Here is a 14,374-nt window from a genome sequence, read left to right on the forward strand (position 1 = left end):
CTAAACCTCTCCAGTAGCTGGGACTACAGGCGCATGCCACTATGCACTGCTAATTGAAAAACTTTTGGCCGAGTGCGGTGGCTCATGCCTGTCATCCCAGCACTATGGGAGGCCAAGGTTGGTGGATCATGAGGTCAGGAGTTCAAGACCAGCCTGGTCAAGAGGGTGAAAGCCCGTCTCTACAAAAAATACAAATAATTAGCCAGGCATGGTGGCAGGTGCCTGTAATCCCAGCTACTGGGGAGGCTGAGGCACAGAACTGCTTGAACCCGGGAGGTGGAGGATGCAGTGAGCCATGATCATGCCACTGTACTCCAGCCTGGGCGACAGAGCAAGGCGCCGTCTAAAAAAAAGAAAAAAAAGAAAAAGAAAAAAAAAATTTTTTTTGGTTGGGTGCAGTGGCTCACATCTGTAATCCCAGCACTTTAGGAAGCTGAGGTGGGTGGATTGCCTGAGGTCAGGAGTTTAAGACCAGCCTGGCCAACATGGTGAAACCCAATCTGTACTAAAAATACAAAACTTAGCCAGGTGTGGTGATGGGTGCCTGTAATCACAGTTACTTGGGAGGCTGAGACAGGAAAATCACTTAAACCCGGGAGGTGGAGGCTGCAGTGAGACGAGACCGCGCCATTGCACTCCAGCCTGGGCAAGAAGAGTAAAACTCTGTCTCGGAAAAAAAAAAAAAAATTGTTTAGAGTTAGGGTCTTGCCATGTTGCCTAGGCTAGTCTAGAACTCCTAAGCTCAAGTGATCCTCCCGCCTAGGCCTCCCAAAGTACAGGGATTGCAGGCATAAGCTACTGTGCCCATCCTCATTTATCTTAGCCAAGAATGCTGACTGCTGTCCCCAAACCCAGTATGTATATAAAAGTGGTGGCCCAAATAATGAAGCCAATTGCTCATCAAAGTAAACTGTAGATGTAGGGGTAGTAAAGACAATTCTTGCCATCTGGATTCTTCTGTGCTGTGTATAGAGATGCTCCGGTCATGTGACAAGATCATCTGCATGCTGCTGTTTCCATAGAAACCCCAGAGGAACTGGCAGATAAAAGAACTACAATTACAGAGAAAGCTGAAAGACACTTCAGTGGCTTGATTCATTTATTCTACTTCATTTTGTGTTTGTCAAAATAGGTGAATGGTATATATATATTGGGATTACAGGCATGAGCCACCTCACCCAGCCATATATATATACTTTTTAAGACAAGAGTCTTGCTCTCCTGCCCAGGCTGGAGTGCAGTGGTGCAATCTTGGCTCACTGCAACTTCTGTCTCCTCGGTTCAAGCGATTCTCCTGCCTCAGCCTCCTAAATAGCTGGGATTACAGGTGCCCGCCACCACAGCCAGCTAATTTTAGTATTTTTAGTAGAGACAGGCTTTCGCTATGTTGGCCAGGCTGGTCTAGAACTGACCTCAAGTGATCCTCCTGCCTCGGCCTCCCAAAGTGCTAGGATGATAGTCATGAGCCACCCCACATGGCCAAAGGCTAGAGATATATTTAAAACACACCCTGCTGAGATAATGTTTTGAGTAATGGGTGATTCTTTTTTTCCTTCCACAAAGACTGTATTAAGATGGGAAGACTCAGAGGGTAGGGGCAGGGAAGGAAACTACTGGTTCTTCACATTACAGCACAGACCACAAATTAATTTCATTTATGAGAGGTAGCAACAGAAAGAAATCAATATCCAGTCTAATGGGGAACTGGACTAGAAAATGCAACACTAGATACCGCTGGAATCCTGGCTTCTGCAGACAAAATTCATTTTAAATGCTGCTCTTCTCATAACAAATCAAGTTAGTTCCCTCTCCAGACCCTAGGAAATCCACTTACAAAACTGCAAAATAGCACCAGATTGGTTATTAGAAAAACTGGGTTCTGAACCTACCCTGGTAGAAAATTGTGGGCAAGTAGTTTAATTTCTTTAGTATTCTCCATACCAGAGGTTGTTAAGTTATGGCTGGGCACCTGCTTTGTAAACAGAGTTTTACTGGTACATGTTTACACCCATTTGTTTATGGCACAGTTGAGTACTTGTGACAGATCATCCCAGTCCACCGGCCTAAAATATTCACTACATAGTCCTTTAAGAAAAGGTCTGTCACCCAACACATAATATAAGCAATAATAATTGGTAAACTTACCCTGTAAGAAATTAAACTTAGTAAGTATTGAGTATTCGACAACTCTATGCTCAGCAAAATCCGTGAAACTAGGTGAATTCACTAGTCAGGATTACATGGGAACAGATATGGATGGAGCTGGCCAGTGTATGTTACCACAGTATCAGACAGGGACAGGGAGAATCTGGGTTCCAGAGTGCTATCTCAGGTGCACTATCTGAGTAAATGCAAATCTACTAAGCTTCTTGCAGTTTCGGTTTTCCTATGCAAAATGAGGATAGGAACACAAATCATAAGCCCTGAGAAACCCCATATACACATTAGTAACTCACCGGGTCATTCTCAATGGTGCGGGAAATAGCTCTGGGACTCTCAACTGGAACCTGGTTATCTAGGTGAGCAGCAATGCTTTGGTTTGCCTGGGTCCCCATGTGTAAAAAACGCCCAGGGTCCAACTGTAAGAGAAATCATTTCAGTGTCATGGGGTTATCAAACTTTTTTTTTTTTTTTTTTTTGAGACAGAGTTTCGCTCTTGTTGCCCAAGCTGGAGTGCAATGGAGTGTAGCGATCTTGGCTCACTACAACCTCCACCTCCCGGGTTCAAGTGATTCTCCCGCCTCAGTCTCCTGAGTAACTAGGATTACAGGCACGTGCCACCACACCCAGCTAATTTTTTGTATTTTTAGTAGAAACGAGATTTCACCATGTTGGCCAGACTGATCTCGAACTCCTGAACTCAGGTGATCTGCCCGCCTCTGCCTCCCAAAATGCTGGGATTACAGGCTTGAGTCACCACACCTGGCCAAACAAACTTTTTATGCTCGCTATAACACTGAGAAGGTGAGCCATGTCTGCAACAGGGATGTCACTAACACACATTTTTCTTCTATGTAAAAAAGATCCCTGTTATTATTTAAAATTCACTAAGTCCAATGACATTGTTCATATTCTATATCTGTTCCAGTCTGTGTATTGCCTTATCAGGGATCTGTCCTATATGGAAACAAACAATTCTGTCAGAGATTATTCAGGAGCATACACAGCATAACCATTAGCAAACTTGAAGCAGGAAAGCTCTTTTAATGCGCTTGCCCAGTGATGAATGGTTGCCAAAACTGTGTAATTCTCATTCTCTGTCAGTCACCTCAGTTATCAGGGGATCAGTGCAATGCTCCTCACTATGTGACAGCTATAATTACATGCCCTGTAACAATTTTCCTGCTAATTGTGCCCTGGAAAAAAGAATCTTTCATTAGAGACATGTAATAAGGGAGTATGTCAGATACATAGCTAAGTGAAAGCAAACTGCTCTATAGGTAACTCAGTGAACTGTACACTGAAACCTCTGAACCAACAGAGAGGGGAAGAGGGGGGATTTCAGGAGACAAATCTAACAAAAGGGTAAGTGAAAAACTCCAAAACTGAGCTTAAGGATAATAAGCCTTATGTAGAAAGTGAAAAGATGTGTTATGAGGAAAAGATTAGGGAATGCAGCCAGGAGAAGCGAGAGAACAGAAATATAATGGATAGTGTAATAAGGGAGTTGCTTAATAAATAGGTTATCATATGAAAGCGGTCTGTATTTTATAGTCTCACCAAGCAGCTTCTCACCCTCTTTTTTTAAAGACAGGGTCTTGCTTTGTCACCCAGGCTGGAGTACAGTGGCACAATCACGGCACACTGTAGTCTCAAACTCCCAGGCCCAAGCCATGCTCCCATCTCAGGCTCCCAAGTAGCTGGGACTGCAGGCGCATGCCACCACGCCCAGCTAATTTTTAATTTTTTTAATTTTTTGAAGACAGGGTCTTGCTATGTTGCCCAGGCTGCTCTCTAACTCCTGCGCTCAAGTGATCCTCCTGCCTCAGCCTCCCAAAGTGCTAGGATGATAGGTGTGAGCCATTGCACCTGGCTCACCAAGCAGCATTTGGTGTTGTTTTTTTTTTTTTCTGAGATGTAGTCTTGCTCTGCTGCCCAGGCTGGGGTGCAGTGGCAAGATCTTGGCTCTCTACAACCTCCGCCTCCTGGGTTAAAGCGATTCTCCTGCCACAGCCTCTAGAGGAGCTGGAATTATAGGCATGTGCCACCACGCCCAGCTAATTTTTCTATTTTTAGTAGAGACGGGATTTTGCCATGTTGGCCAGGCTGGTTTCTTTTTTTTTTTTTTTTTTTTTTTTTGAGACGGAGTCTTGCTCTGTCGCCCAGGCTGGAGTGCAGTGGCCGGATCTCAGCTCACTGCAAGTTCCGCCTCCCGGGTTCACGCCATTCTCCTGCCTCAGCCTCCCGAGTAGCTGGGACAACAGGCGCCTGCCACCTCGCCCGGCTAGTTTTTTGTATTTTTTAGTAGAGACGGGGTTTCACCGTGTTAGCCAGGATGGTCTCGATCTCCTGACCTTGTGATCCGCCCGTCTCGACCTCCCAAAGTGCTGGGATTACAGGCTTGAGCCACCGCGCCCGGCCCAGGCTGGTTTCAAACTCCTGACCTCAGGTGATCCTCCTGCCGCAGGCTCCCAAAGTGCTGGGATTACAGGCGTGAGCCACCATGCCCAGCCTACCAAGCAGTTTTTTGAGTGCAGAAAATGTAAGTTATCTCTGTACTATCCCTCCTCACACTTACACCCATTTTATGACAGGATCCTAAACTCCATACATAAATTCTGTGTCTAACATTCCCACTGCACAGGTTGAGAGAGAGTATTGTACACATCACTTTTTTTTTTTTTTTTTTTTTTTTTGAGAGAGTCTTACTCTTGTCGCCCAGGCAGGGGTGCAATGGCATGATCTCCGCTCACTACAACCTCTGCCCCCAGGTTCAAGTGGTTCTCCTGCCTCACTAGCTGGGATTACAGGCACCCGCCACCACGCCTGGCTAATTTTTGTATTTTTAGTGGAGACTGGGTTTCACCATGTTAGTCACGCTGGTCTGGAACTCCTGACCTCAGGTGATCTGCCCACCTTAGCCTTCCAAAGTGCTGGGATTATGGGCGTAAGCCACCACTCCCAGCCAACACATAACATTTTAACTTGTATCTTTATCTCTAAATCTTTGATTTTTTCCTCTTTCATTGTCCTTCATCTTCCCAAAAATAGGCTTAACCTTCGACTAATCTAAAAGCTTGGATGGAGCCAGGTGTGGTGGTCCACTCCTGTAGTCCCAGCTACTTGGGAGCTAAAGTGGAAAGACTGCTGGAGGGCAGGAGTTCCACATCAGCCAGGGCAGCAGTGAGACCCCGACAATAAAAAAATTTTAAAAAGCTTAGAAGGTTCCAGAATGATGTCAAAATAAGTCTCAAATTCCTTAGCATAACAATCTAGACCACTGTGATGACTTCAGCCTACCTTTGTAATTTCATTTATAACCATATGACCACGCTAAAACAAGTCACTTTTATGCCTCTATACTTCTGCTCATTCAACTTCAACTTCCCTCTCTCCCCATTTAAATCCTCCCATTCATCAAACCTCAACTCAAATGTCACATCCTCAGTGAAAATTTGCCAGACACCTCCAGTCAAAAGTAATTCTCTTTCCTTTCTGCTAATAGCACTCTTTGTATTACACGGCAAGTTTATTACATTGCCTTGAGTTGTATTCCTGCCTACTGTTAACTGAGTATCTATTAGATGTCAGGCAATACAGTATTATATATGTACTAGTTTTAAACCTAGAAATCCTAGAAGATAGGCAGAATATTATCAACCCTTTGTTATGATGGGGAAGACAAGGTTCAGGGAAGCTGAGTAATTTTGATTAAGGTCACAGAGTTTTAGGCGGTGAACTGGAATTCACATCCAAGTTTGTCTCTATTTAAAAAAAAATTGTATCATGTTATGTTATACATGTTTGTCTCCTAGGCTACACGCTTAGAAGGGGTTAGATTTTATTCATTTTTGTATCTCCCTCTCTGAGTACTTAACACACTACAAAGTACTTAGCCCTTTGCCCTGGAATAAAGAATCTGAAACTGAAAACATGCAATGAGAAAGTACGTAAAGCATCCACGAAGTAAAGTAAATGCTCTATAGGAAACTCAGTGAAGTATACACAGAAACCTCTGAACCATTACTCGTAGATTTTAATATAAAGTAACTGTCAAGTACTAGAGTTGCTCCAGCTCTGTCTGAGAATGTATGACTGTAAATTACAGCAGAAGGAGCAATGCTTGGGAAATATCCAAATATCCAAATCATTCTCTACACTTCTCAGTCTACCTTGAAGAAACGGGAGAGGTCATGTGATTCCTTTGGCTAAAGACCTATGAATGGAAATAACTTGTGTCATTGCGTCCTTTCTAGTCAGAGCCAATTAAGTGTGAGGTATAAATTATCTCTCCCTCCCCATCTTAAAAGCTACATGTTGAGATGTATCCCAAGAAGGTAAACTTTTGTCCCTCCATCCAGACTTCAATCTTGCTTGCAAAGCCTTTTTGAAAGATATGAACAGAAAAACAAAGCAAAACACATGCACACAACACAAACAATACCCTTTGTGTTAGGCCACTGAGAATACAAGGCTTGTTACTTCAGCATTGCAATCTGAATAATATACCCTAGTACTACTTAAATGCTACTCAATTTTATCTACTGGAGAGAAAGCACGATGTCTCTTTACAAAGCAAAGTGGAAAACAAACTATTCAAGGGCCACAAGGTGGTGCTATTTCTACAGTAATGTGATGACGTTTTTGTTATACTTTTTTTTTTTTTTTGGACATAGGGTGTAGTCTTGCTATATTGCCCAGGCCAGTCTCAAATCCTGGGCCCACATGATCATCCTGCTTCAGCCTCTCAAGTAGCTGAAACTACAGGTAATTTTTGAAGCAAATTAAAAGCTAGCAAAATGGAATCTTTTTTTTTTTTTTTTGAGATGGAGTTTTGCTCTTGTTGCCCAGGCTGGAGTGCAATGGTGTGATCTTGGCTCACTGCAACCTCTGTCTTCCGGGTTCAAGTGATTCTCCTGTCTCAGCCTCCCAAGTAGCTGGGATTACAGACATGCGCCACCACACCTGGCTAATTTTGTATTTTTAGTAGTGATGGGGTTTCTCCATGTTGGTCAGGCTGGTCTCGAACTCCCGACCTCAGGTGATCTGCCTGCCTCGGCCTCCCAAAGTGCTGGCATTACAGGTGTCAGCCACCGTGCCTGGCCTACAGCAAAATGGAATCTTTAGTTCTTAAAGTTTTATATATATCACTCAAGTAGACTGTTGTTTCCAGAGAAAACAACCATGTGTACAACTGCCTCTGTACAGTTCCAGAATAAACATCCTGCAGTTTTTGAAAGAGCATTTGTGGGCCAATCTAGAAGGTCACTGTGATGGTTAATATTAAGTGTCAACTTGATTGGATTAAAGGCTGTAAAGTATTGTTCCTGCATGTGTCTGTGAGGGTGTTGCCAAAGGAGATTAACATTTGAGTCAGTGGACTGGGAGAGGCAGACTCACCCTCAATGTTTCACCAACTAATCACCTGCCAGGGCAGCTAGAATAAAGCAGGCAGAAGAAGGTGCTGACTTGCTGAGTCTTCCAGCCTTCATCTTTCTCCTGGGCTAGATGCTTCCTGCCTTCGAACACTGGACCCTGAAGTTCTTCAGCTTTTGGACTCTTGGATTTAAAACAGTGATTTGCCAGGGGCTCTCAGGCCTTTAGTCACAGACTAAAGGCTGCACTGTCAGCTTCCCTTCTTTTGAAATTTTGGGACTTGGACTGGCTTACTTGCTCCTCAGCTTGCTGATGGCCTACTGTGGGACTTCGCCAGATGGTGTGACTCAACACTCCTTAACAAACTCTCCTTTATATATACTTCTATCCTATTAGTGCTGTCCCTGTAGAGAACCCTAATAAAATCACCCTGAACCAAACTAAAAAAAAAAAAAACAAAAAAAAACCAAAAACCCAAAACTTTCTCTCACCAACAGCGCGCTACAGTCTGGCCTCAGGTCTTTCTCGTCTGTTATTAAGAAAGAGGAACTTTTTTTTTTTTTTGAGATGGAGTCTTGCTCTGTTGCCCAGGCTAGAGTGCAATGGCATGATCTCGGCTCACTGCAACCTCCACCTCTTGGGTTCAAGCGATTCTCTTACCTCAGCCTCATGAGTAGCAGGGATTGTAGTCGTGTGCCACCACATGCAGCTAATTTTTGTATTTTTAGGAGAGATGGGGTTTCACTATGTTGGCCAGGCTGGTCTCAAACTCCCGACCTCAGGTGATCTGCCCACCTTGGCCTCCCAAAGTGCTGGGATTACAGGCATGAGCCACCGTGCGCAGCCGATAAAGTAAATTTATTTTAGCCTTGTAATATGATCAGTTGAGTCCAGAATCCATCCCTCTGCTGATCCTTGCTTTCATTTCATTTTATAATAATGGGTTATTTCATGTATTCATATATAGGCCTGAGGGAAGGGGGCACATGCAGGGAGAGCCATACAGGAGGAAGGGCTCCTCTTCTAGGAAATCTAATCTGTAATTAAATAACCAGCTGAAAATGACCAAGTCTTTCTGGCTCAGTTCTGAGCCTTATCAGGATCTCCTACTGACTTGACTAATCCAGCTCAGGTGCTCCTCTTTGGTGCTGTCAGAGCACCGTACTGAAATAGTCATTTATTCATGATTCTACTGGACTATAAGCTTCTGGAGAACATGGACCATAAAATGCAATAGAGCACAGTGGTTAGGCCACAGGCTTTGAAGTCAGACAGACCTGGCACCTCGTGTGGGCTTTGCAACCTAACAGGCTATTTCCTCAGGTAAGTTACCTAGTCAATCTCATCTTTAGTTTCTACATCTGTGAAACAAGGATATTATCTCGTTCATGGGTTGATCATGAGGATTAAAAAAACTGAAGCACTTAGTGTATTACCTGGAACATAATAATACCCAACAAATAATAACTATTATTAGTGAAATGAAGCATCTTAGAATTCTGAGTACGTGCCATATAGAAGGTACTGAAGGCTGGGCACAGTGGCTCATGCCTGTAATCCCAGCACTTTGGGAGGCCGAGGTGGGCAGATCACGAAGTCAGGCGTTTGAGACCAGGCTGGCTAATACGATGAAACATGGTTTGTACTAAAAACACAAAAATTAGCTGGGCATGGTGGCACGCACCTGTAGTCCCAGCTACTCGGGAGGCTGAGGCAGAAGAAATGCTTGAACCCGGGAGGCGGAGGTTACAGTGAGCCGAGATTGCACTACTGCACACTCCAGCCTGGGTGACACAGTGAGACTCCGTCTCAAAAAAAAAAAAAAACAAAAAAAACAAAGTACTGAACAACTATTTGGTGAAAAAATGAAGCAATGAAGCAAACCAGCAGAATGGTCTTTTTCATGTACAATTTTATTTTTTATTCTATTTTAGATGCTAAAGCTGTAAATTGGCAACTTGTTTTTCTTTTAAATACTTCATTAAGGGATGATAACCATTCTCTAGTTGGCTAGAGAAATAAAGTCGATAAAGATAATTACAGTCGAACTTACTTATGTTTTCTAGAAAAATATTAATTCTCCTATCCCATGGTAAATTCTCAAGCACAATTATTCTACTGAAACCTGTTACATATGAAGTTTTCCAGAGCATTTCACTCTAGATACAATGACTCCATCTAAAAATAAGAACCCAGGAACCTAAAGGCAATATGCACAGTGTTCAGGTCAGTCAGGACTCACCTTATGGATCCTAGAGATAAGCCTTGTTATTCCTTTCAGCATCATCCTTGCACTCTTAAAAAAACAAAAAAAAAAAATGAAAAGGTAAACCACAAATGGGAAAAGCTATTTGCAACATGGAAAACTGACAATAGATTAATAGGGATTAATAATCTATATTAATATCTAGAATAGATAAAGAATGCCTACGGCTTCATAAAGAAAAATGAGCAAAAGACATAAACTGGCATTTCACAGAAAAGAAAACACAAAAGGCTAGTGAACCCATGAAAAGATTTTTGAACCTCATTACAAATCAGGGAAATGCTAATTAAAATGATGAAAACCAGCTACCATTCACAATCATCATACTGGGAAAATTAAAAAGTCAGGCAGGACACAGTGGCTCACACCTACAATCCCAACACTTTTGGAGGAACACTTTGCGGGGCTCAGGTGGGTGGATTGCTTGAGCCCAGGAGTTCAAGACTGGCCTTGGCAACAGAGTGAGACCCTATCTTTACAAAAAATATAAAAATTAGTGCGGCATGGTAGTGCACGTCTGTGGTCCCAGCTCCTCGGGAGGCTGAGGCAGGAGGATCACTTGAGCGTAGGAGGTGAAGGTCACAGTGAGCTGAGATGCACTACATTCCAGCACGGATGACAGAGACCACCTCAAAAAAAAAAAAAAAAAAAGAAAAGAAAAGAAAAGAAAACAGGCCAGGTGTAATAGCTTATACCTGTAATCTCAGCACTTTGGGAGGTCAAGGTGGGCAGATCACTTGAGGTCAGGAGTTCGAGACCAGCCTGGCCAACATGGTAAAACTTCGTCTCTACCAAAACATATTTTAAAAAATGAGTTGGAGGCCAGGTGCAGTGGCTCCCGCCTATAATCCCAGCACTTTGGGAGGCCAAGGTGGGCGGATCATGAGGTCAGGAGATTGAGATGGTCCCGGCTAACACGGGGAAACCCTGTCTCTAATCTCAGCACTTTGGGAGGTCAAGGTGGGCAGATCACTTGAGGTCAGGAGTTCGAGACCAGCCTGGCCAACATGGTAAAACTTTGTCTCTACCAAAACATATTTTAAAAAATGAGTTGGAGGCCAGGTGCAGTGGCTCCCGCCTATAATCCCAGCACTTTGGGAGGCCAAGGTGGGCGGATCATGAGGTCAGGAGATTGAGATGGTCCCGGCTAACACGGGGAAACCCTGTCTCTACCAAAAATACAGAAAAATTAGTCAGGCGTGGTGGCGGGCGCCTGTAGTCCCAGATACTTGGGAGGCTAAGGCAAGAGAATAGCATGAACCTGGAAGGCGGAGCTTGCAATGAGCTGAGATCACGCCACTGCACTCTAAAAAAAAAATTAGTCAGGAGTGGTGATACACACCTGTAGTCCCAGCTACTCTGGAGGCTAAGGCAGGAGGATTGCTTGCATCCAAGAGGTAGAGGTTGCAGTGAGCTGATATCACACCACTGTACTCTAGCCCAGGCGACAGAGATTCTGTCTCAAAAAAAAAAAAAAAAAGAAAAAAAACTAAAAAGTCAGACAATAGCAAATGTTAAATAGGCTGTGAAACATTACATTGTATTAAACTTTCATACATGTCAATGAAAGTATAAATACAAGTATCTTTGCAAAGTTGAAAATGCACAAACCAGGCCAGGCGAGGTTGCTCGTGACTGTAATCCCAGTACTTTGGGAGGCCACGGCAGGTGGATCACCTGAGGTCAAGAGTTCAGGACCAGCCTGGCCAACATGGTGAAACCCAATCCCTACTAAAAATACAAAAAATTAGCTGGGCGTGGTGGTATGCACCCATAATCCCAGCTACTCAGGAGGCAGAGGCAGGAGGATCACTTGAACCTGGGAGACAGAGGTTGCAGTGAGCCGAGATCGCACCATTGCACTCCAGACTGGGCAAAAAGAGTGAAACTCTGTCTCAAAAAAAAAAAATGAAAGTGGGGGGAAATGCTGCAAAAGCCGGCTGGGCACAGTGGCTCACACCTGTAATCTCAGCACTTTGGGCAGCTGAGGCAGGCGGATCACCTGAGGTCAGGAGTTTGAGACCAGTCTTGGCAAGACAGTGAAACCTCATCTCTACTAAAATACAAACAAACAAAAAAAAATTAGTGGGGGTCGGGGGCAGCGTGCGCCTGTAATACCAGCTACTCAGGAGGCTGAGACAGGAGAATCGCTTGAACCCGGGAGGCAGAGGTTGCAGTGAACTGAGAATGGACCACTGCATTCCAGCCTGGGTGACAGAGCAAGACTCCATCTCAAAAAATAAATAAATAAATAAATAAAATAAAATACACAAGCCCATGACCCAGCTATTCTACTCCTTGGTACTTACTCTAGAAAAGCACTTCTACGGCCAGGCACGGTGGCTCATGCCTGTAATCCCAGCACTTCGGGAGGCCAAGGCGGGTGGATCACCTGAGGTTAGGAGTTTGAGACCAGCCTGGCCAAAATGGTGAAACCCTGTCTCTACTAAAAATACAAAAAATTAGCTGGACGTGGTGGTGTATGCCTGTAATCCCAGTTACTCAGGAGGCTGAGGCAGGAGAATCGCTTGAACCCGGGAGGTGGAGGTTGCAGTGAGCCGAGATCATGCCATTGCACTCCCGCCTGGGCAGCAAGAGTGAAACTCTATCTCAAAACAAAAACAAAAACATTTCTACATGTACACTGGGAAATATATATATGGAGGTTCATACTAGCAGAGTATGAATTGTAAAAAAACTGTAGAAAAACCAAATGTCCCTTAGTAGAACAGTACATAGAGACAGTCATAAAATGGAATATTAGAAAGCAATTAAATGAAAAAATTACCATTGCATGCATCAATATGGATCTCAAAAATGAATACTGAGTGAACACTATTTGGCATGATATAACATACAAAATTCAAAACCAAAAAGCTTCTTTAATTATTTGGGGGATATAAATAGGAAAACTGAAACAAAAAGGCAAGAGAATGATAAAAACAACATTTAGAATAATGGTTACTTCTGGGGAGAAGGAAAAGGGAAAAAGATTGGGGCAGGGCACATAAGGAAACTGATAATAAACTATTACTAACACTGGATAATGGATACATGAGAATTTATTAATAATTTTCATATCATGTGTATTATATTCATTCTTTTGTATACAGGAAATATTTAATTTAAAAGCCCAAATCTTTTGGAGCTAAGAGGTTTAAAATACTTAAATGTAACTCTTAATATCCAGTAGTTATAGAATAACTGAATTAAACATCTATGTAATTAATTAGTTCATTTTGGCTTTTTTTGTTTGTTTGTTTTGTTTTGGTTGTTTTGAGATGGGGTTTTGCTCTTGTTGCCCAGGCTGGAGTGCAATGGCATGATCCCGGCTCACTGCAACCTCCACCTCCCGGGTTAAAGCGATTCTCCTGTCTCAGCCTCCTGAGTAACTGGAGTTAGAGATGCCAGCTACCACGCCCAGTTAATTTTTATATTTTTTAGTAGAGACAGTGTTTCACCATGTTGGCCAGGCTGGTCTCGAACTCCTGACCTCAGGTGATCCACCTGCCTTGGCCTCTCAAAGTGCTGCGATTACAGGCATGAGCTACCACACCTGACACCTTGGCTATCATTTTCACCTTTCTTTATTTTATTTTTTATTTTTTGAGATGAAGTCTTGCTCTGTCACCCAAGCTGGAGTGCAGTGGTGTGATCTTGGTTCACTGGAACCTTGCCTCCTGGGTTCAAGCAATTCTCCTGCCTCAGCCTCCTGAGTAGCTGAGACTACAGGCACACACCACCATGTCCAGCTAATTTTTGTATTTTTAGTAGAAACGGGGTTTCACCATGTTGGCCAGGCTGGTCTTGAACTCCTTGACCTCAGGTGATCCTCCCACTTCGGCCTCCCAAAGTGTTGGGATTACAGGCGTGAGCCACCGCACCCTGACACACCTTTTACAACCCAAATCTTTAAAGCAACAATAATAACAACCATAGAGTTACAACCAATTAACCCAAGTTACTGAGCACCTACTGTGTGTCAGGCTCTGTGAATACAATGGTGAACAAACTATTACAGTCCCTGATCTTATAGTCAAGGAATTTATAGTACAGTCAAGAGAATCACATAGTCTGGGCATGGTGACTCATGCCTGTAATATCAGCCCTCTGGGAGGCTGGGGTGAGAAGACTGCTTGAGCCCAGGAGTTTGAGACCAGCTTGGGTAACAGTAAGACCACCAATTCCACAAAAAAAAGAAAAAAATTAATTAGTTGGCCATGGTGGTGCAGGACTAGTCGTAGCTACTTAGGAGGCTGAGGCAAAAGGATCACGTGAGGCCAGGTGTTAAAGGCTACAGGGAGTTATGATCATGCCACTGTACTCCAGCCTGCATGATACAGTCAGATCTGATCTAAATAAATAGATAAATAAATGAAAAGAGGCCAGGTGCAGTGGTTCATACCTGTGATCCTAGTACTTTGGGAGGCTGAGGTGGATGGACTACCTGAGCTCAGGAGTTCGAGACCAGCCTGGACCATATGGTAAAACCCCATCTCTACTAAAATACAAAAAATTAGCCTGGCATGGTGGTGCATGCCTTTAGTCCCAGCTACTCAGGAGGCTGAGGCA

The 14,374-nt window shown here is 43.6% G+C and overlaps 1 protein-coding gene across 12 annotated transcripts in view; it reads right to left on the bottom strand.

The window, feature by feature from the left end:
• Positions 1 to 14,374, bottom strand: part of DAP3 (death associated protein 3) — a 49,791-nt gene that overhangs the window by 16,058 nt on the left and 19,359 nt on the right. For 6 of the 12 annotated variants that reach the window (XM_073008307.1, XM_073008304.1, XM_073008308.1 and 3 more), the window contains 2 exons: positions 9,779 to 9,832; positions 2,457 to 2,579 (listed from right to left, as the gene is read on the bottom strand). In XM_073008307.1, coding sequence (XP_072864408.1) covers positions 2,457 to 2,579; positions 9,779 to 9,832 — 177 coding nt within the window. Of the gene's footprint in view, positions 1 to 2,456; positions 2,580 to 9,778; positions 9,833 to 11,144; positions 11,259 to 14,374 lie in introns of all 12 variants that reach the window. The other 6 variants (XM_073008309.1, XM_073008312.1, XM_073008313.1 and 3 more) reach the window with 2 other exon arrangements.

Source organism: Chlorocebus sabaeus, chromosome 20 (assembly GCF_047675955.1).
Source record: "Chlorocebus sabaeus isolate Y175 chromosome 20, mChlSab1.0.hap1, whole genome shotgun sequence".
Classification (NCBI taxonomy): domain Eukaryota; kingdom Metazoa; phylum Chordata; class Mammalia; order Primates; family Cercopithecidae; genus Chlorocebus; species Chlorocebus sabaeus.